This window comes from Balaenoptera ricei, chromosome 15 (genome assembly GCF_028023285.1).
Source record: "Balaenoptera ricei isolate mBalRic1 chromosome 15, mBalRic1.hap2, whole genome shotgun sequence".
Lineage (NCBI taxonomy): Eukaryota > Metazoa > Chordata > Mammalia > Artiodactyla > Balaenopteridae > Balaenoptera > Balaenoptera ricei.
The window spans coordinates 66,820,708-66,845,479 of NC_082653.1; the positions used below are offsets into that span (position 1 = coordinate 66,820,708).

Consider the following 24,772-nt stretch of genomic DNA (forward strand, 5'->3'; position numbering starts at 1 on the left):
TCTACTGAAATAGTTCAAGAACTTGCTCAAGCTGTCGGTGTAGACAAGACATGCACTTGTTGCCCACTCTGCTCCACTAACGGGATTGCCAATCAGGCACTAATGGTAATTTTACACATTTATGGAGATTTTATTGTATACCAGGATGTTATTTTATGTATATATGCAATTTTTTTAGCCAACCTTCTGAAGTTCTATCATTATTCTCTTTTTTTTTTTAATTAATTAATTTATTTATTTTTGGCTGTGTTGGGTCTCCGTTTCTGTGCAAGGGCTTTGTCTAGTTGTGGCAAGCGGGGGCCACTCTTCATCGCGGTGCGCGGGCCTCTCACTATCGCGGCCTCTCTTGTTGTGGAGCACAGGCTCCAGACGCGCAGGCTCAGTAATTGTGGCTCACCGGCCTAGTTGCTCCGCGGCATATGGGATCTTCCCAGACCAGGGCTCGAACCCGTGTCCCCTGCATTAGCAGGCAGATTCTCAACCACTGCGCCACCAGGGAAGCCCATTATTCTCTTTTTTATCTAGCTCAGCAGAATTAATAACATGCCCATCCCCTGAGCTAGTAAATGACAGTACCTGAATTTAAATGCCCTCTGTACTATGCTCCTCCGTTTAATTCCTTGGGGTGTGCATGTGTGTATTGGTCCAAATCCTAAGCCAATAATATAATTATTTCCAAAATGGGACAATGAGACTTTATACAGTATTGTTTCAAAAAGTTCTTACTTTTTGAAATGTATTTTTATATGCATTTGAGAAGTAACTAGCACTAGTAAGTACTAAAAACACTATTTTAGAGATGCTATTGCTTAGGACAAACACATTACTACAGCCATAATGTTCAAATGGTGGTAAGATATGGCAAAAACCTTAACGACGAATGAAGTGTGCCCTTGTGAACTTGGACCAGCTAGTACCTAACCTACTTCAACCTCAGTGTCCTGGTGAGCAATACTTCACAAAACTACGATGAGAAGTAAATGTTTCTGAAAGAGCTTCAGAAACAACACCTGAACCGCAGGAAGCAATCTATACATGGGAGCAACCGTGATTAATGATGGGGAAAAAAAGCCCAAAGTGCAAGCATTGAAACACAAGACCAGGTAGGGGTCGGGAGCCGAGACCTTGCGGAGGGGCGGGGAGGGCGGGGAGGACACGGAGGCGAGGACACGCCCCCTCACCGCCACTCAAGCGGCCAACCTCGCGCATGCGTATACAGGTAGCCGGCCTGCCACCCTTCCCTCCTCCCACAAAGGCCTGCTGGCCCGCCCTCCCCGGGGCCGGTACCTTTTCTGGACCATACATGTCGTCGCCGTATTCGTTGAGCAGGCTGTAGGCCTCCTCCACGCACTTGCGCTCGTTCATGTTACAGGTGATGAGAATGCCCTGTAGCCCGGGCTCCAGCTGCCGGGGCCCGCCGCCATCACAGCGTCGAGCCCGTTTGGCCTGCACGTACTGAGCCTTGCCTTTGCGCTTCCCGCCGCTAGGCTGAGGAGACTGCTGGACGGGAGAGGCCATGGTAGGTGAGAGCTGAGGCAAGCGAGAAACGTGCTTCTCGAAGACCTTCGCGCCCTCACCTCTGCTGGCGCGGGCTGATTACGTCAGGTGTGCGCGATGACCTCCCCTAGTCCCTCCTCCAAGCCTCATTCCCGGCTCCGCCGGGTCCTAAAGCCGGTGGGCGGCAGGCTGCCTAGAGGTGGCGTGAGGCCCGCCCCTCGCCAGGATTGATAGGCACTCGCTTTCACCTCAACCCCGGAAGAAGGTGTTTCCCTGGAGAAGTGGCCTGCCGCAGGTGGAGGTGGCTTTGCGCGTCCAGTATCAGCGGCTTTGCAGCCATTCCAAAAGTGGCGGTAGTGGCACTTTCCAGAACGTTAATGCCAGTTCAAGCTTCCTGGATTCTGCAACCATCCTTGGCACCTGTTCCTCCAGCCTACCCTATAATTCTGTCAGCTTCCCAACTTTTCAGCCTAAATTTGCAGGAATATGTTTCTAATGTGACTTACAACCAAGAATGGTGGTTTGTCACACTGCTTTCTCTGGGGTTTTATCCCTAGTCTCAGCAACTATCATGTTAATATATTATCTTTTAAAAATCGTTGAAAAGATGCCACTCTTGAAGAATGTGTTCAGGAGGAGTAAGTGCTCCCCACACTCACCCCCAACTACTCCTCAGGTACAAAGTTGTTGCCAGATTTCAGTTACTACAAATCCTGGAGGAGGTAATCTGCAAAAGGGGCACTGAACTGAGAGTCAATAATCTTTGATTCTAACCCCAGATTTACCACTATTTCCAAAAATCTTATCACCATCTCATTTTTTCTTTCATCTTTGCTTCCGCCTTTACTTTTCAGAGTGTCATCTGTGGAGATTGCATAGCATATATTTCTGGAGGTCCTGAGTTGCTTGTGAAAGGCAGTCTTATTACACTGGTGTTGCTGCGGTGTCAGAAGGCATAGAGAAAGCTGACTGGAAAACTTTTTTCTTTTCATCCTCAGTGCCTAGCATAGTGCCTGGCCCATAGTAGGTGCTCGAAAATGTTTTTGAATTGAATTCCACCCAAAAAATGTTCAATAAACAAAAAGGGTTAAGACTCACGCTGTTGAAAGGGAAAGTACGCCCCAGTCCTGATCCCATTAAACCATGTCAGAGAAGCTGGAAAAGGGCATTGGTCTCCCCCAGAACCTCTCTTTCACTAGGTGAATTTCAGTTGCCCATACACTACCCTCTGTCGTTATGATCTTAGAAGTTAGCATACAGATAAAAGTTAAGATATATAGTTTGACCCCTAAGCATATTTGAGTCCTACATGCTGGAGGTATGGAGGCAAATCAGGAGGCAAACTTGAAAACCAAACTCTGTTGTATTTCACGTTTGCTATGTTGGGAGAAACCCTATTAGGTGAGAAAAATATGCAAACTTCCAACCCCCAGTCTAGATATCAGAATTATATAAATTTCCCCCTCATCCCGTGGCAACTTCACATGACACTTCCACTTTCTTCTGAACTAGGCCCTTAATCCAGCTCTAAATAACTCAGCCTGTGTTTATTCTTGATTTTTCTTTATTCTTTTTCGTTTTTTTCTTCATGACTATGACATCATTATATCATTTAGAGAGAGATTTCCTTGGCAATGCTGGAAACACAATTGTACACAGTTTCTGCTTATGTGAACTTTCACCTCCTTAGGGCACCAATCATGGTCAGTGGACTAATATCTATCACTGGGCACTAAGGGCTCTATGATGTGGCTTGTAAACCCCTCTTGTGGCTTCTGTATTTGTGTTTTATAAAGAAGAAATGTTGACATTATAGAAAGTGGCACTTGACATCTTGTGGAGTGTATAATGGTGCTCTGAGGAATTTGCCTTTTATTCTAACTAACCTATTTGCTTCACATATTCAGGAGGGCTTACAGTCCAACAAGTGAGGGGTTGGTGTAAGACATTCTAAATTTCCTTTTGCTTTCTCTTCCTAACCTTCAAAGTTACTACCATTTAACTTATACTTGTATGTTCAGTACAGAATCCGTTCTGGCCCTGAACACAACACTCTTAGATACCCTTCATGTTCTGACCTCGCTATCCCTCCAGGGTTTCCTGCCTTATTCTCTTGATACCCAGCATCTTCAGATAATAGATGTTCTGATGCTGAACCCCAGTATCCTCCTGACTTGATTGCTCAACACCTGCCACCTTCAGAGTTGGTATCATGTAAGATTTAAGAGCCCAAATTCTAAAGTCGAATCAAGTTCAAATCCCAGTTCTGCCATGTCCAGGCTGTGGGAGTCCGAGCAAGTTACCTAAGTCAAGTTTCTTCATTGACTTTAATGGAAAAAAAATTTAATGGAAATGATAATACCCACATCATGGGTTACTGGGAAAATTCATTAAGGTCAGGCATGACAAGTGCTAAGCTCATAGTTACTGTTCAACCAATGTGGACTTGAAAACAGTTGTGGCTCACCGAAGCCTAGATTTTTTTTTTTTGGCACTAGTATCCATTCCCCAATCCAGTCTCCTAAATTCATTATTTATCTCTTAATCTCTTATTTCAGTGGTTCTTTTGTATGTGTAACTTATTGAAAGTTAAATTTAATCCTTTTAGGAAAGAAGCTAGAAGGGAAATAAATCAAAAAATAAAATAGTGCAAAGTAAAATAAGATAAAATACATAACACCTGCATGCCCTTACCTCTGCCAATTGGCTCCTGCCAATATTTGATTGAATGACACCCCAGGTGTTTCACTGGATTTGTCTCCTTGGCTGACAGCGCTTGTGTCACACTTGCACTTTCACACCCGCAAGCTACTTAAGAAAGATGTCCAACAGCCTCATCCCACAAGCTGGAACCTAAATTTGAATGCATGTGAACTTGGGTCTATCCCTGGAGAACCACATTTGGCCTGGCTCTTTGCTCCTATGTGCCCCTTCACTCAGCCCTACTGGGTGTTCATAACTCCTGATCCTGGCCTCCCCCAGTTTGCTTCATCCCACCATTTCTGGAGTCTCAATTTTGACAGGTATGCTTCTCTAAGGCAAATTTTGCATTTTGTGGACCTAGGTTCTTGAAGGCAAAAGTGAATGAATCTTTTTTTCTCCGATTTTCTTCTCCAGTTTTATACCCTATACATGTATGAATCTTCTTAAAACTTTTCCTGACGTTTCATGAGTACTTTCTCCCTATTCATTTGAGATTTTGTTGAATAATCTACGTTTAAATTTAGTTGTTTTATTATTTAGTTCTACTTCTTTGAGTATTTCTAGATCCCCCTCCTGCTTCTTACTTCTACTTTATTATTTAATTTATTTTTATTTTTGGCTGCATTGGGTCTTCGTTGCTATGCGTGGGCTCTCTCTAGTTGCAGCGAGTGGGGGCTACTCCTGGCTGTGGTAGGTGGTGCTTCTCATTGTGGTGGCCTCTCCTGTTGTGGAGCACAGGCTCAGTAGTTGTGGCACGTGGGCTCAGTAGTTGTGGCTCACAGGTTCTAGAGTGCAGCCTCAGTAGTTGTGGTGCACGGGCTTAGTTGCTCTGCGGCATGTGGGATCTTCCCGGACCAGGGCTTGAACCCGTGTCCCCTGCATTGGCAGGCAGATTCTTAACCACTGCACCACCAGGGAAGCCCCTTACTTCCACTTTAATCAATGCTCCTAAGAATGAATCCCTAATGGTAGAATCTCAGGCAGTGTTATAACTTAGAAATGTTTCTATTTGCAATTCAAATCATACTATGAACTGCACATTCCACCAATGCATAACACTAGTCTTGAATAATACACTAATGCAAGAAGTATAAATTCAGAGTAGGTATAGTATGTATTGGGTTGGCCAAAGTAAAATGTTATGGAAAAACCTGAATGAACTTTTTGGCCAACCCAATATTTAAGAGCCCAGGGTAACTCAGGTATAGAGGATCTTTTAGCACAGATGAGGCCAAATAAGAATGATCTACATGAGTACTCAGTTTGAATAATTTGTATTTAAATTAAAAATTGGAGGGAAGTTGGAACTTCCTTGGTGGTCCAGCAGTTGACTCCATGCTCCCAATGCAGGGGGCCTGGGTTCAATCCCTGGTCAGGCAGTTAGATCCCGCATGCTGCAACTAAAGATCTCACGTGCTGCAACTAAAGATCCTGCATGCCACAATGAAGATCCCACATGCCACAACTAAGAACCAGCACAGCCAAATAAATAAATAAATGAATAATTTTTTTTAAAAAATTGAAGGGAAGTCAATTAGAATACAGCATTCAGTGTACAGATGAACAGAGAGACAAACTGATTGGGAACACACTTTGAAAGTCAAACAGTCTTGGGTTTAAATACTAACTCCACTACTTTGCTAGCCTTATGACCTTGGGAAAGTTAACTGCTCTGAACTTCGTGTTCCTCATCTGTAAAATGGGAATAGCTATAATATATACCTTATAGGTCATTGTGAGTATTGAATAATTCATGCCAGTCTCAGACAAAAATATTCAATAAATGTTAGCTGCTGCTGTTTTGTTATAGCTGTTGCTAATTGGAAGGTTTGATGAGAGTAATTTTATCAAACCAGAATTGAGTTTAAGGCCCACGCTTTTTGTGTTGGTCAGTTGGCTTTGAAGTATCTCCAGTCACCATTTACTGATTCCCAGGATCCGAGAGATACCTTATTATATCTAAGTGTGTTAATATGGAAAGATTTACAAGATACATTGGAAACTGGGGAAAAAAATCAAAGTGAGGTATGTGTAGTATGAACCAATTCATGTTTTAAAAGGAAATATATATGTGCATATATGTACCCATACATACATACATATGTATATGTGTATGTGTCTTAATCCTATATATATGTATATGTATACATATATGTATATATCATATATATATATATATATATATATATATATATATATATATATATATAAATGATGCTTAGTAAGAGTTCTGTTGTTCTCCACATTTCTCAACTAAAACTCAAAGCTAAGAATTAAGAGGCACTGTCTCTGCCCTTTCCAGTATAAAAAGAACTGTCAACAAAGACTAAGGCATGTCTCTCTAAGTTTGGAAAAAGTTGGCTCAATTAGCCCTGCTATCCCCATACCACTCTGCTTCTCAGTTTACATCAGAAGCCTGGGGACAGGAGAGGAGAGAGTGCTTTCACCCCCTTTCCTGCTTCTTATTTCCACTTTAGTCAATGCTCTTAAGAGTGTTTTCACCCCCTTTGCAGAGAGGGGCATCAACGGAATCCCTCATAAAGGTTAAAGGTGCCTGGAAGAAGAAGAGACTGGCATCATATTCTAGGTTGATGTCCCCTTCCTCCTGGCTAAGTGAGAAAATGAGTCAGAATGGGAAGTAGAGGTAGATGGCAGGGTACAGAGAGTGAGAGAATGGGGAGGGACAACAGAGAAGAGGACTGCCACCCAAGATAGGGTGGTCTAAAGATGTGTGCATATCTGTGTCAAGTAGACTCCCAGAAAGTACCTGAGCTTAAACAAGTAGACCCAACAGACAGAGGATTAAAGTCACACTGTCATGGTAACTCCTCTTACCCTAATCTTTTTTCCTTACCCTCCAAAACAGAGGATCTAGTGTTTAGAATTGGGAGGGGGGAAAATGTGTCTGGGAGATAGAAAAGACCATTTGTCTCTGTTCCAGGCACGATAGTGGGAGGAGCAGCAGAAAGAGTGGCCAGCCCTCCTGTCCACTGCAGGTCCCCAGAAGCACAGAGCAAGTCTATGCTGGGGAGAGGGGAGCAGGTACAATGTACATGGAGTCTGAGATTTAAATTTTGAGTGGACAAACTTTTAATAACTGAAAATGATTGGAAAGTTGTAGGACCATCCCAAGAAGTCTTTCATTTTTGTCAGTTTGATTACTATGTGTCTTGGCATGTTCCTCCTTGGGTTTATCCTGCCTGGGCCTCTCTGTGCTTCCTGGACTTGGGTGACTGTTTCCTTTCCCATGTTAGGGAAGTTTTCAGCTATTATCTCTTCAAATGTTTTTTCAGGTCCTTTCTCTCTCTCCTCCTTCTGGGACCCCTATAATGCGAATGTTGATGCATTTAATGTTGTCCCAGAGGGCTCTTAAACTGTCTTCATTTCTTTTCATTCTTTTTTTCTTTATTCTGTTCTGTAGCAGTGATTTCCACAATTCTGTCTTCCAGTTCACTTAGCCGTTCTTCTGCCTCAGTCACTCCGCTATTGATTCCTTCTAGTGAATTTTTCATTTCAGTTATTGTATTGTTCATCTCTGTTTGTTTGTTCTTTAGTTCTTCTACGTCTTTGTTAAACATTGCTTGCATCTTCTTGATCCTTGCCTCCATTCTTTTTCCAAGGTCTTGGATCATCTTCACTATCATTATTCTGAATTCTTCTTCTAGCAGGTTGCCTATCTCCACTTCACTTAATTGTTCTTCGGGGGTTTTATCTTGTTCCTTCATCTGGGACATATTCCTCTGCCGTCTCATTTTGTCTAACTTTCTGTGATTGTGGTTTGCGCTCCACAGGCTGCAGGATTGTAGTTCTTCTTGCTTCTGCTGTCTGCCCTCTGGTGGATGAGGCTGTCTAAGAGGCCTGTGCCGGCTTCCTGATGGGAGGGACTCCACTGGTGGGTGTTGCTGGGTCTTGTCCCTCTGGTGGGCAGGGCTGTGCTCAGGAAAACTTTAAGCCAGCTGTCTGCTGATGGGTGGGGCTGTGTTCCCACCCTGTTGGTTGTTTGGCCTGCAGCAACCCAGCACTGGAGCCTACAGGCTGTTTGGGGGGGGGCTAATGGCAGCCTCTGAGAGGGCTCACACCAATATGTACTCCCCAGAACTACCGCTGCCAGTGTCTTTGTCCCCGCCATGAGCCACAGCCACCCCCTTCCTCCGCAGAAGACCCTCTAATACTAGCAGGTAGGTCTGGCCCAGTCTCTATTGAGGTCACTCCTATTTTTCTCCTGGGTTCTGGTGCACACAGGACCTTGTGTGTGCCCTCCAGGAGCGGAGTCTCTGTTTCCCCCAGTCCTGTGTATTTCCTGTGATCAAGCCCCACTGGCTTTCAAAGCCAGATTCTCTGGGGGTCCTCCTCCTGTTACCAGACCCCCAGGCTGGGAAGTCTGACGTGGGGCTCAGGACTTTCACTCCTGTGGGAGGGCCTCTGTGGTACAATTGCTCTCCAGTCCATGGGTCTCCCACCTGGTGGGTATGGGATTTGATTTTATCGTGACTGCACCCCTCCTACTATCTTGTTGTGCCTTCTTCCTTGTCTTTGGCTGTAGGGTATCTTTTTTGGTAGGTTCCAGCGTTTTTCTGTTGATGGTTGTTCAGCAGTTAGTTGTGATTTTGGTGTTTCGGTAAGAAGGGGTGAGCCCATGACCTTCTATTCTGCCATCTTGAGCTCAAGCCCCCCTCCAAGAAATGATTAAGTGATGGAAAAGGGATATTGAGTACCAAGGGAGAAAACAGAAATTGGGGGGAAAATAAAGTTTTGAGTTAAGACTCATTTGAAAACCTACATATAAATAGTTACATATATATGTAACTTATTTTTATATAGATATATATACACAGAGATTTACACACATATATATATGTATATCTCCCTCCCACCCCCTACACACACACACCCTGTTTTGCAACAAATTCAGTGACTACTTTATTTTTTATTTTATATCATTCTGTATTTTTTACTTTGTTTTTGGCCACATGCATGTATTCTTTTTACAAGTTAAAATAAAGTGCCATTTACTTGATGTGGATATTCACAAAGTATTTCTCTTTCCTCCTTGGGTCTACAGCAAGACTAATTTCTCAGCCCCCTGTAAGTAAGGGTGGGGAAATGTGGGTGGAAGTGATGCATGCCTCTAGGCCTAAATTCTTATGAGATCCTCCACAAATGCACTCTTCTCTCTGATGTTCCCTTGCTCTGGCTCTCATTCTCCTGCTTGCCAACTTGCTGATTTTAGAGGATCAAATTCAGGGCTCTTAGGAGGCCTAGGGGAGAGTGAAACCTGTGAATATAAGGATTATGGCTACTTTGTGGAGGGGAGCTGCCCGGGAAAGCACATTAACCAGGAACTTCTGCATTAGACTTAAGCTTCTGAGTTTTGGGTTTGTTTCTGCAGCATAGCCTAGCACACTTTAACTAATATACTGGGAATCTAAAGTTTGTTCAGAATGTCTTTACTATTTTTGTTAGAGTCTTATTGTCCATAGTGATTATAACACTGTCCTTCTGATAAATTGAAAGAACAGGCCTCATAACAAAATGAAGAGAACATGGGTTTTGAAGTCTGACCTGAGTAGAAAGCCCAGTTCTGTAGTTTTTTCAGTAGATTCATAAAGAAATCCTGGCCTGGTGGCCAGGCCTCTGTTTTCTTGCCAAAACACCACATCATGCCTTTTACTCCCTCCTTACAAAATGTATATGAAGTAGACTTCTATCTGGAAGTAGATTACAAAATGGTTGAGACAGTACTATAAACTTTGCTCTTTTTCCTGTAGAACCATTTATGAAAATATTTTTATTTTTGAAGGGTTTTTTTGTTATTGTTGCTTGAATTATTTGGGGGAAATATTCATAACTTCAGACTATTTTACATGTTGAGAAAGATTTAGTCAACCTTGGCTGGTGCGACAGGAAATCAGGAGCGAGTGAGAGAGTGTTCCAGGTAACTTTTTTCCACTTTTGACTTAATTATGCCAATTCCACAAAACACACACACACACCCAGCTCTCTGCAAGTGATGGAAAACCTCAGTGGGGCTCAGAGAAGGCCTGCCATTTTCCCTCTGCGTTTGTATATGTAGGGGCAGGGTATATTGGGAAGAATAAAAATGGAAAGATGGGGTCTAATCACATATCAGTTATGTCACCTTGCCCTTTTTCCCTTTCCCCTTCTCTTGGGAACTTTATGGGTAGGCAGCTTAAGGGCTATTTTGACATGTTCATTATCAAAATCTTTGCTCCAGTCAAGTTGATTCTAGGTGGAATCAAACAACTTGACATTAAAGTAGAAGGCTATAACCCTTCCAACAGAGTCATTTTCAAGTTGTATGACTTATTTTAAGGTTATTTGTTCTCTACTCAAATCATTTCCTCATATTTAAAAAAAATGGTCATAGTTATACTTACCTTACAGAGCTGCTATATGACATACAAAAAACATTCAAGAAATGGTAATTATTTTCCACTCCATGTAAGAGATGGTTCCAACACTAATCCCATTTTCCTTGTTGTTGTTGTCTTATGATGTTGTCTTATGATGGAAAAGGGGGTATGTTAAAAGAATCTCTCAAAAGCCTGGTCTTGGCTGGGAAGTACATTTATTTATTCAGGTTTTTCTTAAGACAGGTGGGTATAAGAATGATCCAATAGCTTAAGTCAGAATCCTCCAGGAGATCTCATTTCAAATAATCTTAGAAAAAGACTCAAGTGTTTTTCCAGAGAAAACAGCGATCCCTATAAAATAAGGGATGTAGGTGTTAACAAAAATTCAACCAGGTAAATTTTAAAGGTCTAATTGGCTTTACTGAACAATTCATAAGTTGAAAAGCATCCAGTCTCGCAAGTAGAGAGGAGCTCCAAAGAACTACACAGAGGGAAAGGTTTTTAAAGGCAAGAAAAGGAAGTCAAACAAAAAAGATTATTTCAGCTTTATCTGTGGGGGACAAAGGGGTCTATGTGGCAGATTGCTTCATCTTTCTTTGGGGGATGGAAAGGTTTACTTCATTGGTGCTGACCAGAAAATTCCATATTGACCAGTTAGAATTACATTCCTGGAGAATGTTGTAAGCTTTTGAGAGACTACCACGCTCCAGGGAGATCGTTATGATTATTATAAGCAGGATAATTCCCAGTGTTTGGAGTGTACTTTGGAGCCATGGTCTCCAAGAATCAAACCAATCAAAATCAAATAAGTCAAAAAAAGACTCTGAAGGAGTCGTCTTTTTAAGCCAAGTGGCTTACTTCAGTGGTCTTATGTAACTGAATTTCACCCTTCCCAGAACCTTCCCAGAATTTCAACCTTTCATGTAGGTGCAGTGTGTGGTGTTGGCCACAACACAGACGCTTGTTCAGCTAAAAGGCAATCAAGGGCTAACCTATTATCAAGAACAACTTTGGCCAGAGAGTCTAAGGATTTTTGTTGGATAGCTATTGCTAAAGCAGTTAATTCTGCAATATTTTCAAGAGTTAAGGAGAGGTTCCTCATTTGCATCTACTCCTAACTAGGGAGTAGGGGTCTGTCAAAGGGAGCTAATTTTCAATCATGAATGCCTCCTGGTAATTTCCGTTTGAATCTGTATAAGGGTCTGTAGGCCACACAGGCAGTTTTATTCTGGTTACCCTTACTTTATATTCCTTTCCTTGTAAAGATCCTCGCTGCAAAATTCCCCAAGTTTGCAGTAGTTAACCGGAGACAGGGAAATGCACTGGGGGTCTTTGGCACCCTGGGCAGATAGGAGTTTTTTATGACAAATCCAGCAGTCTGAGAAGTTAAACACACACCCTCACCCTTAACAAAGGCCTGGGAGATACAATCAGTGGTGTCATCTTTCCAGGTCAAAGGAAGAAACAGAAAAAGAGAGGGTTTCATGTTTAGTTAAAGTATCAAGTCTTGATCCAGCATCGGCATCTTGGAAGGAAGCAGTCTACCTTGATGTCAGCTACTTACCTTCCTAGTCAATTTGATTTGGCATTCTCCAGCGTTTTTACAGGATCAGATGTCAGGTAGAGCCTTCTTTAGCTGTGAGATGTACATCCAAGGTTCTAGTCCCTGAAGTTTGGCTGCCATCTGGATAGTGAGGAGGACCTCCTTCCAAGGAGATTTACTTTGTTCTTACTAACTCCAAATCAGAAGGATGGGAGAAAATTGGAAACGTTAGTTTGGAGAGTTGTAGCCAGATTTCAGGAAGCTGGAAGGATTTAGAATCCAGTCCAGGGAATTCCCTGGCAGTGGTTAGGACATGGCATTTTCATTGCGGTGGCCCGGGTTCGATCCCTCGTCAGGGAACTAAGATCCCACAAGCTGCATGGCCAAAAAAAAAAAAAAAAAAAAATCCAGTCCAATTTGCAAGTATAAAAGAAAACCTCAAAGACAATTAACAGGATTATAATCTAACATTTGCCAAAATTTCAAATGACCTTTTCCCTTTCGTGTTTTTATTGTTTTTATTTTTGTTTTTCTGATAAGAATTACCTCCCTGAAGTTTATACTTAAACATTTATATCTCAGAGTCATGGTGAAGAAATGCAAGTTCCTCCAAGAAGGACTTTGGTTTCCTAAGGCCAATAATTTATGTCTTCTGAGATAAATAGGAGATGTTTGGGGATTGGTAAAAGGAATAGGTGAATTTGAACTGCCACTAGGCTGTATTTCTAGTTTTTCAAGGATTTGTGAGGTAAGGACAGTGATGCCAAATCCGGCCTCTGTACCCGGTACCGAATTAAATCTCAGAGACAGAGTTTTAGGTAAAGTAGAAAAGAATAGCTTTATTGCTTTGCCAGGCAAATGGCGGCCACAGCAGGCTAATGCCCTCAAAATTGTGTGTCCCGACCTGGAGGGTATAGTGAGGAGTTTTATAGTAATGGTTCAAACAGGAGGGCATGATCAGCTCATGGACATTCTTCTGACTGGTTGGTGGTGAGGCAATTGGGAGTCAGCATCATCAACCTTCTGGTTCCAACTGGTCTTGGGTCTATGTGCTTGTGGGCAGCATACAGTTAACTTCTTTCACCTGGTGGGGATTTCAGTATCTGCAGAAGAGCTCAAAGATATTCTTATGTGTATCCCCTGAGGGGGAACCAGGACCCTGCCCCAAGGCTGCACTATTGTTTCTTGACTGCTCCTCCCTTGTCTCTGCATCCCCTCCCTTCCCTGGTTAGCAACTGTTTGAACCTGCCCTTTGGAACTCAGGGAAGGTCATGAAGGCTGAAGCCTATTTCATTCATCAATAAATGGGAGACACACAAAGACTTTTGTGCCCAGGAGCCCCACAGGGTCCTGCTCAGTTTCCACAGTTGCTCTCAGTTCCTCAAAGAACTGGGTTGTAGCCTAGATACTTAAGGATTGACATAACCATCCACTTATGTTAGGATGTTTTTCTTTCCTTCTGGGTACATTTAGCTTAGAAGAGAATGTCTAAAATATTTTTTCTATCAGGCTCTGAATATCAGCTTCCAATTTGGCCAAATTTCTCATTATGAAGTTATGTCAGATTTCAGCTGGGACAAGCAGTGAATACTTCTGACAATATTGAACAACCTCTTGGTCACCGAGTAGGACCCTGTGGGGCCTTCCCGGGACAGACCTTTTCCCCATACCCTCTGCTTTAGCTCCTCTCTGAAGTACCTAGATAACAGTGTCTGATGCACATTTCCTGAGTTGTTTTACAGATGCTAAAACCCCCACCAAATGGAAGACATTAAATACTTGATGACCATGAGCACATAGCCAGCAGGCATACTGAAGCATAAAGATTGACAACGTTGACCCCTGTGACACTGCCATATTACCTCACCATCAACCAATAAGAGAACTGTGCACAAGCTGATCACATACTCTGTGACTTCCCTCCCTCACCAGGCCTTTAAAAATGCTTTCCTGAAACCCATTGGAGAGTTCAGGCTTTTTGAGCACTAGCTGTCCTGGACTCCTTGCTTGGCACCCTGCAGTAAACGCTGCACTTTCCTTTACCACAACCTAGTATCAGTAGATTGACTTTACTGCGCATGGACGAGCAGACCCAAGTTTAATTCAGTAACAATTTGACTCAAGAGGTGTCCCCAAGGAGGGTGCAAAATATATTATCTTCACAAGATCTAGAGTCACTCTCAAAGATAGCCAAAAGAAAGAACCAACCACCTGCATGTCCCAGGTAGGCAAAAAGCCAAGCCATGTTTTTAGGACATAAAACTAGACAAGCAAGAAGGCAATAGCTATCCTTTGAAGAGAAAGGATTAATAACCAATTGGTCTGGATTTGGAAGGGAAGGAACAGCATGAAATTTTATTTCCCTCTCTTAATTGGGCACTACAGACAGATTCAAAAGAACTTACTCTGGGGGGCTTCCCTGGTGGCGCAGTGGTTGAGAATCTGCCTGCTAATGCAGGGGACACGGGTTCGAGCCCTGGTCTGGGAAGATCCCACATGCCGCGGAGCAACTAGGCCCGTGCGCCACAACTACTGAGCCTGCGCGTCTGGAGCCTGTGCTCCACAACAAGAGAGGCCACGATAGTGAGAGGCCTGCGCACCGCGATGAAGAGTGGCCCCCGCTTGCCACAACTAGAGAAAGCCCTCGCACAGAAACGAAGACCCAACACAGCCAAAAATAAATTAATTAATTAAAAAAAAAAAAAAAAAAAGAACTTACTCTGGTAAGAATTCTCAACCTTGGCCAGCTTCTGCCAGTTTTTCCACGATCCCATCTGCAGGTTCTGAGTGGTGTTTAAAGTGGAGAGTGTAGCTCTGATATTTACTAAAATTTGGCAAAGTTTTTCATTAATTTTAATTTTAGTTTTCCCTTGGCTGTTTAAAGGAACAACTTAGCAGTTTATCAGAAAATCCCTCAGAGTCTTGTCAGCTCTGGAAGGTGCCCATACAGGGCCCTCCTTTGAAGGTAGATATGAAGGCATTTGAGTTGGTGTTGAAGAATTTGCATAGGGCCTTTGAGGACAATGTTTTTTCCAGTGTCCCAGTTGATTACAACTGAGACATCCATTTCTGCACCAGTGTTTTGACGAGGGAGCCCTAGGAGGGTGTAATGGGGGAGGCCTAGGTATTGTTTTGGATATCTTTTGTGTCTTTAATTTTTCATTAGCCTTTTGCAGCGAAACTTTCAATGTAACTATTTTGGAATTTTAAGTCTTTTAGAAGCTTCATATACCAATTAAGATAGGTATCCAATTCTGTTTGTTTAATATGGGAGCCCTTACTTTCAAGTGTACTTCTTAAGTAACTGATATTGTCTAATTGGAACATTTCCCATAATGGGCATTGTAATCCTAGGCTGTCTTTAGTAAGATTTTGCCATTTTTGTAGATATTTACAGGCTTCCAGGACTGCAGTTCTTAGACATAAAATAAGCAGGTATGCTGAAAGGTGGCACACTTGACTCTTTTGAAATGAAGGATCCCATCTTTATTATTATTATTATTGATTTTAGCTAAGTCTAGGTTTTTCAGAGCCAGATTAATACTTAAGAGAGATGCGTCATGGGGTTGGGGTTGTGTGGTGTCTCACAGTGTACCTCATTGCATGGAAATTTTCTTGAGGTTGGCAGGTCGCCTAGTGTCAATCTAACTCATTCCATAACCAACTTATCTTAAAACAGGAGTTTTTGGGTTAGGGGGCAAGCACTCTAACAACCTTTAAATGCTCAATTGTGCCCACCAACTTTTGCAGCTTTTTGGCCTCCAAGATCCCCATTAGCATTTAGCCTTTACTTCATGTTCACATTAACAGAAACCAACAGTAGCAGAGGAAATAGAACTGTGGACACCAGCAGTAACCAAAGAACTAGGGAATGAAGAAAAAATTGAATCAGCAGACTTCAATTAATGGAGACTGTGGATTGATTCCAAAGAAACATGGACTGCAGACTAAACCACCAGCAGTTCCCAGCATGGAATCTGAGATAGAACCAAGGCCTGGGGTTTAGAAGTTACTGGATATTTTCCAATAGAAGGCCCTGCATGCACCACCAACAATTCCTGTGGAATCTTGGACTGAGGAAAGGGTTGAACCAGCAGACCTCAATAAATGGGTACTGCACACTGGAGGCTCCACATGGATGGGAAACTATGCACTTCCATCAACAGTTCCCATGTGGATCTTGTGACAAAATTAAGGGCTGGGGTTTCCACTGAATAACCTGGGAATTGCAGACTGAAAAACCAATTAGATTGGCAGATCAACACAAAGAGAATAGAGCTCAGAACTGAGAGGGAACTTACCTATGGCCTCAGAAATGGCAGAAATGTCGGTGAACTCAGAGTTCACAGAGTACCACACCTGTGTTTCTTGTTGTCCCGGTACGCCATCAGAAGTTCACTTTGGATCCCACCACTGCCACAAAATCTGTTAAACAACAAAAATTCAACAAAGTAAACTTTAAAGATCTAATTGGCTTTATTAAAAAATTCATGGATCGAGCAGCATCCCATCTAGCAAGTAGAGAGGAATTCCAAAGGGCTAAAAACAGGGAAAGGTTTTTAAAGGCAAGACAAGAAAGTCATAAACAAAAAAGATTATTTCAAGCTTAGGTAACCTACCTATGGGGGACAAACGTGGTCTGTGGCAGACTACCTCATATTTCTTTGCAGGATGGAAAGGATTACCTCATCGGTGCCTACCAGAAAATTCCACACTGACTGGTTAGGATTACGTTCCTGGGGAAGGTTTTAACTACAGTTAGGTTAGGTAGTAAGTTTTGGTTTTAGCACAAGTGACTCCATTTGGGGCCCATTGTTTCTTTTTTAACACAGATGTTGATAATCAATAGCTGCATTGGATGGATCAGGCTGATGCCTTAACATAATATAAGGTGAGCCTACTAGACATTGTTTCTCCAGATGTCATGCAATAGGAATTACACAATACTATTTATGCAATCTTTTTGCTAAGAATTGATCTAGATCTAACTGTGAGCTTACAAGAAATAAAGGGACAGAAAAACAAGTTAAACTTAACCACAGGGTTGAATTAGCAAAATCCAGAATTTTGGAAACTCTTCAGGACAATACTCTATTTTCTACAACAAATTATAAGTTAAAAAGATGAGGGAGATGGAATTTATGGATAAAAAACTTAAGGTATATATCAATGAAATGCAATGTGTGGGCCTTGTTTGGACTCTGAGTGGGAAAAACCACAAAAACTGTAAAACAAAATTTTACAAGCCAACCTGGAAAATGTGAAACTTTTTAAATGATTTAACAATATTTGATAATGATAATAAGGGATTATTGTGGCTTTTTCAAGTGTTATAGTGGTATTTTTAAAAGAGGCCTTATCTTACAGAGATACATAAGGAAGTATATATGGATTAAATAATATGATATTTAGGTTTGTTTCAAAGTAATGCAAAGAGAGGGAGGAGTGGGTAGGGATATAAATGAAACAGGCTTGGCCATGTGTTGACAATTGTTGGAGCTGAGTGATGGATACATGGAGTTCATTATACTACTGTAACTATTTGTATATATGTTTGAAATTTTTCCCATAATGAGGGAGAAAGAGACAGAGATGGAGAGCCAGACAGAGAGACAGAGAATAAAGACGTAAAAGCTACAAATATAGATAACTATTTTGAGAAATTTTGCTATAAAAAGAAGAGGAATGAAGAGGTGAAGGAAGATAAATGGCCTAAGATATTATTGTTTTAATATGGGAGATATTTCCATGTGTTTGTGGCTGACTGTCTTTCCCTACTACAATCCTAGTTCAAAAGAGAGGAAGAAATTGATCATGCAGGAGAAAGGAGGAGTAATTGAAGGAGTAATGTTCTTGAGTAGTAGAGAGTGGATGATGTCAAGTGCACAGTGGAGAGTTTGGTCTAAGCAAGGAACTTGGACAGCTCATTCATCTTCACTGGAAGGAATGCAGAAGTTACAGGCAGAGTTGCAGGAGTATTGGTTGATTAAATGGTAAGAGGTTGAGGACTTTCTTTTCTGGCTATTTACAAATCTCAGTGAAATAAGAGGAAGGAAGTAGAGGTAGAGGTTTAAAGAAACAGGGGAAGGTATGAAATGGTTGTCTCCAACTACAGAAATGTAGTGGGGCTTCCAAGCAGTGAGGAAGGTCCAAGTGGATTTTTGAAGTCTGTCAACAAGTATCATAAACATCCAAAGCACATTTCTCCAGAACCATGTTAAGCTGCTCTTGTGCAAGCACAAAATAGGCAGAGAGCTATCTGGAGCTTGGCAGAAAGCTGGGTTTTGCCAAATGAGTACGGTGAGAGAGAGTAGTGCAAAGGAGATGAGTAGTACATAGAATCCAAGATGGGCAAGATGTGAGGGCATGAAGGAGATGATGTTCAAGTTAATGGACTGAATATTTTAGTGCATCCTAAAAACTATTGCCATGCTAGCTGTAAGTTTAGGGGTCCCCACACCACCCAGAACTCTGACTAACTGACTGCAAAATCAGGGGGTCCCACAAACCTCTCATGTTTGTTAATTCACTAGAACAATTAACGTAATTCAGAAAAGTGCTATATTTATGATTACAATTTTATTATAAAGGATATAGATGAGGACCAGCAAAGTGAAGAGAAACATAGGGTAAGGTCTGGGAGAGTCCCAAATGCAGAACTTCGGTGCCCTGTCTCTGTGGAATCAGAGCATGTCACCCTCCCAGCACATGTATCTGTTCATCAACCAGGAAGTTTCACCAAGTTTTTATTGGGTTTCATTATGTAGGCATGATTGATTGAATCTTTAGCCACATGATTGAACTCAGTCTCCAGCTCCCCTTCCCTCCCCAGAGGTTGGACTAGCTTCAAAACTCCAACCCTGTAATCATATCATTGATTTTTCTGGTGACCAGACCCCTCATCCTGAGTCTTGCTAGCATGAACTCCGGTGTAACTTAAGGGATTCATGAGTAACAAAGGCACTCCTATTACTCAGGAAATTCCAAGAGTTTCCAAGGCCTTAGGAACCAGGGACAAAGGCCAGTCATTTTTTTAAAAATTATTATATAACAGGCACATACCAGAAGAAATGAACTTGGTTTACCTTGAGCTTCTCCAAAGTAATATTTAATGCCACATGACAGTGGAAATAGGTCTACGGTTTTCCGAGGAAAATAAAATTTAACACAAGAAATTTACACCCAGCCAAGTTGTTCTCCATTTAAAGTCAATAGAAAGGTATTATCAACTAAGGAAAGGAATACATTCATTATAAGGCCCTGTGAAGAAAAAAAAAATACTCCTAGATGTTACATTTAGCTAAAGAAGAAAAACTTTTCAGAATACAAGGAAGGAGAAGCTGTTTGAAAAGGACTGTTGGTGAGCACTGAATCCACTTATACATTTGATCAGGGTTTCTCAGACTCAGCACTCGTGTTTGGGATCAGACAATTAATTCTTTGTTGTAGAGAAAGTTTCGTGCATTGTAACATGTTTAGCAGCATCCCTGTTCTCCATCTACTAGATGCCAATAGCACTGCTTCCCCCCCTCCAAGGTATGACAACCCAAAATCCCTCCTGGCATTGACCAACATTCCCTTCAGACACAACTACCCCCAGTTGGCAATGGCTGACATAAACTAATGCTTGATGATTGAGGAAGTTATTGTTACAGAAGAGAATGCACATGTCTCAAAACAAGACAATAATATAATTAATAAAAATCAGGGCTTCCCTGGTGGCGCAGTGGTTGAGAATCCATCTGCCAATGCAGGGGACACGGGTTCAAGCCCTGGTCTGGGAAGATCCCACATGCCGCAGAGTAACTAGGCCCGTGAGCCACAATTGCTGAGCCTGCGCGTCTGGAGCTTGTGCTCCGCAACAAGAGAGGCCGCGATAATGAGAGGTCCGCGCACCGCAATGAAGAGTGGCCCCCACTTGCCGCAACTAGAGAAAGCCCTCGCACAGAAACGAAGACCCAACACAGCCATAAAATAAAATAAATAAATAAATTTAAAAAAAAATCAAAGGGCTAGAAGAAGGAATATAGGAGACATAAAACGTATCAATTGATTAATTTCTCAAAGTAGATATTGACCGATCCAGTTTAATTAGGAAAATGTAGCTTTAAATATGACTCCAATCACTTAAGGTTTTCCTTACCTTTGGTGAGATCTTTTAGGAACTAATAATGTTTCTGGAGAGGAAATATCTACCTGGAGTTTGCCTGTTCTTCAGTTTCACTTCAATTCTTTTTCTCTCAGTTAAAATTTAATATCATTTTGTTTAAAATATTATGCATATCGTGGATCCACTTTTATCAGTTTATCTGTCTACCGTCCAGCTGTAAATATGCATAGAGAAATAGTTAAAATGATGTGTGTCCAGAATTAGTAACAGTTGCTTCTTCATGATGAGATTTGAAATGTTATTTTACTTTTTTCCTTATATTTTTCTATGTTGCTTGGATTTTTAAATGAACATGGATTATATATATATATATAATTCCTCCTTTTCAGTATCTCATTTTCATAGATAAGGCTGCTTCATTCACTTATCTAGCAAATATTTACTGAATATCTATAATATTTTGAGACTTCTTCTAGCTATTGGGATTCAGTTATGAGCAAGACAGATAACGTACTTGCATTCTATTTAATCTGGAATGGGCTGACAAGGACCTTTAGTATAATATTAGCTAGGAGTGGGGACCATTGCCTTATTCCTGATTAAGTGGAATGTCTCTAACGTCTCACCATTAAATGTTTCTAATGTTTCAATGTTAAAATAAATTATTGATAGATATTCTTTATCACACTAAGGAAATTCTCTTCTACTCATATTTCACTTTTGGGGGTGTTGAGGGTTGTCATGATGAGTGCTGAAATTCATCAATTACTTTTTCTATATTCACAGCAATGCTCATATAGTTTTTCTCCTTTTCCCTTTATAGGGATAAGAAGACTCTGAAAGGTATAGACTGGCTATAGACTTGGGGACTCAAGGAATAACACAGTCGCCAGTTCCCTGGGTTTTCTTTTTTGCCTCATATACCTTAGACTTGTAGTTGAAAAAGCCAGCAACCTGGAAACACCAATGTGTACAGACAATAAAAACCCCAATAAAAGACCCCTTTGGTCTTTTGCCAAAGGACCAGGAAAAGAAGCAGCCTAAAAAGACAAAAAAACTTTTAAACAATAATTGCTCTACTCCAGCCAAACACCACAGAAAACATCATGGCTCCACCCATCCACTCCTATGCCAGCAAAGGTAGAGGGGGAAACCTAGACTTCTACACTCATGAGTCTTTCCCAACACCCCCACTAGGACTGTATCAGAGAAGGCCAAGTATGGAGCAGGCCAGTGTCAGTAGAGACACATGGGGAGCTAAAACTCTCATCCCTATTCTGCAATAGCAAGAAACTCTTCCCTACTCTGGTGTCATTGGGGGCTGAGTGGAAAACCTGGACGTCTATACCCATCTGGCAATAATGACATACCCTCCCACCTTCCCTGTCAGAGCAATGTCAAATAAAGCCAGCTAAAATAGAATGTTTAGATAAGATCCAGCGTATCATTAGATAGTACAAAAATTTCCAGGTTTCAATTGAAAATCTTTCATCATACCAAAAACCAGGAAGATCTCAAACTGAATGAAAAAAGACAATCAATGGATGCCAACACCAAGCTGACAAAGGTGTTAGAAGCATATGACAAAGAGTTTAAAGCAGCCATGATAAAAAAGTTTCGATGAGCAATTACAAATATGCTTGAAACAAATGAAAACAACAAAGCCTTGGTGAAGAAATAAAATATATCAAGAAGAACCAAAAGGACATTTTAGAACTAAAAAATACAATAGGAGAAATAAAAAGCTATTTAGATGGGCTCAACAGCAGAGTGGAAGGAACATAAGAAAGAAATCAGTGAACTAGAAGATAGAACAATAGAAATTACCCAATCTTAACAACAGGGAGAAACCAGACTAGGAAAAAAAAAAAAAAAAAGGAGAAGGTTTCAAGATGGCTCTCATGAACACAACAACAAATTTACAACTATTATATATATGGAATAATTCCTTCAGAAAGGAAACTGGATGAACAGAGTCCCCACAACAAAGGGTAAAAGACAGCATCAAGATGGTAGGAGAAACGGAGATACAGACTTGCCAAAGAAAAAACCACACCCCAACCATGGTGATCCACAGATGGGAGGGATTACAAAGGTATGTTTATTTTCCCTGAGGAGTGAGGGATATGAGCTCAACATCAGACACATTAACCCATAGATCCTGCACAAAAGAGACAAGCCCCCAAAACACCTGACTTTGAAAACAAATGGGGAATATATCTAGGAAAACTATAGAACTAAATGGAACAGAAAACCCACTCTTAAAAGAGCTTGCTCACAGTCTCACTCAACCCAAAAACCAGCACAAAAACACCAGATTGAAAAGCACCTGGACCATAGGTGAATGTGACCCAACTACTAATCTTGAAGAATCTGCTGGGTAGTCAAGAACCTGTTGGGATGCTCCCTGGGGACTGAGACACTGGTGGAAATTATTTTTGCAATCCCAGGCTACCTTGCTAATACTGAAGCTGGCAGGCGCAAATTTGAAATTATCCATCTAACCTGTTAGCACCTGTAAGTGCACCTCGCCAAGGGCCCTGCACATGCCTGTGCCTCAGCTGGGCTTCACAGCCTGCTGGGTGATAAGCCTGCCCACCAGCACCTGGTAGCAGCCATGTCCAGGCCCTGCAGCTAGGGGCCATCCTCACCCACCAGAATGCCACAGCAGCAGTGGCAACCCCACCACAAAGGAAGGTGGACACAACCTACATAAGGGACACTCTTTGAGTGCCTGGCTCTGTGGCTGGTGAGACTGCACTTCTGAGCCCCAGAGGACATCTCCTACATAAGCCACTCCTTCAAGATTGAGAGAGGTAGATGATTTATCTACTACATAGAAACAAACACAGAGAATTAGGCAAAATGAGGAGATGAAGGAATATGTTCCAACTGAAAGAACAAGATGAAACCTCAGAAAAAGAACCAAGTGAAACAGACGTAAGCAATCTACCCAGTAAAGGGTTCAAAGTAATGTTCTAAACCCCATTGAACTTGGGAGATGAATGGACAAACACAGTGAGTACTTCAAAAAAGAGATAGAAGCTGTAAGAAAATACCAAAGAGAAGTTATAACTGAACAGAAAAATACACTAGAGGGGTTCAACAACAGACTGGATAAGGTAGAAGAATGAATCCGTGAGCTGGAAGACAAAGCAATGGAACTCACTCAGACAGGGCAGGAAAACTTTTAAAAAGAATTTTAAAAAGTAAAGATAGATTAAGGAATCTCTGAGATAACATCAAGCAGAATAACATTCACATTACAGAGGTGGCAGAAGGAGGAAAGACAAAGAGAGAGATCTAGAAAAATTATTTGAAGAAATAGTGGCTGAAAACATCCATAATCTGGGGAAAGAAACAGACATCCAGGTCCAGGAAGCTCTGGGAGTTCCAAATAAGAGGAACCTAAGCAGAAACACACCAAGACACATTATAATTAAAATGGTAAAAGTTAAGGATAAAGTAGGAATCCTAAAATCAGCAAGAGAAAAACAACTTGTTATGTGCAAGGGAAACCCTGTAAGTCTATCAACAGATTTTTCAGCAGAAACTCTTCAGACCAGAAGGGAGTGGCATGACATATTCAAAGTGCTAAAAGGAAAAAACTTCCAACCAAGAATTCTCTACCCAGCAAATTTATCATTAAAAATTGCAGGATAGATTAAGTGTTTCCCAGGTAAGCAAAAACGAAAGGAGTTCACCACCACTAAACTGACCTTACAAGAAATGTTAAAGGAACTTCTTTAAAGTGAAAAGAAATGGAATAATTAATAATTAGAAAACATATGAAAGTAAAAATCTCACTGTAAAATGTAAATGTATAATAAAGGTAGTGAATCAATTACCTATAAAGCAAGCATAAAGGTTGAAAGATGAAAGTAGTAAAATAAACTAATATTAAAATAATTAGTTAAATAATACATAAAATAAAAAGATGTAAAATGTATCACCAAAAGGATAAAATGTTGGGGTGGGGAGTAAAAAGATAAAGCTTTGGAATGTGTTAAAATTTAAGTTGCTACCAACTTAAAATAGACTGCTATTTAATAGGATGTTATGTGTGAACCTCATGGAAACCACAAGGAAAAAACTTATTATAGTAAATACACAAAAGAAAATGAAAAAGGAAACTAAATATAACACTAAAGAAAACCACCAAAACACAAGGGTAGAGAGAATGAGAAAAAAGGAACAGAAAGGAACCACAAAAAGTGTCAGAAAACAGTTAACAAAATGGCAATAAGCACATAGACATAGAGTGGCTGAATGGATTTAAAAAAACAGATCCGGGACTTCCCTGGTGGCACAGTAGTTAAGAATCCGCCTGCCAATGCAGGGGACACGGGTTTGATCCCTGGTCTGGGAAGATCCCACATGCCGCAGAGCAACTAAGCCTGTGTGCCACAGCTACTGAGCCTGCGCTCTAGAGCCCGCAAGCCACAACTACTGAGCCCGTGTGCCACAACTACTGAAGCCCGTGCGCCTAGAGCCCGTGCTCCACAACAAGAGAAGCCACTGCAATGAGAAGCCCGCACACCACAA

At 41.4% G+C, this 24,772-nt stretch overlaps 1 protein-coding gene across 8 annotated transcripts in view; it reads right to left on the reverse strand.

The window, feature by feature from the left end:
- Positions 1 to 1,593, reverse strand: part of THUMPD1 (THUMP domain containing 1) — a 39,577-nt gene extending 37,984 nt beyond the window's left edge. For all 8 annotated transcript variants that reach the window (XR_009497684.1, XM_059897973.1, XM_059897976.1 and 5 more), the window contains exon 1: positions 1,288 to 1,593. Coding sequence is in view for 7 of the 8 variants with exons in the window: in XM_059897973.1 (XP_059753956.1) it covers positions 1,288 to 1,518 (231 nt within the window). In the remaining variant the exon portion in view is untranslated. The remainder of the gene's footprint in view (positions 1 to 1,287) is intronic.
- Between the last annotated feature and the right edge of the window lie 23,179 nt (positions 1,594 to 24,772).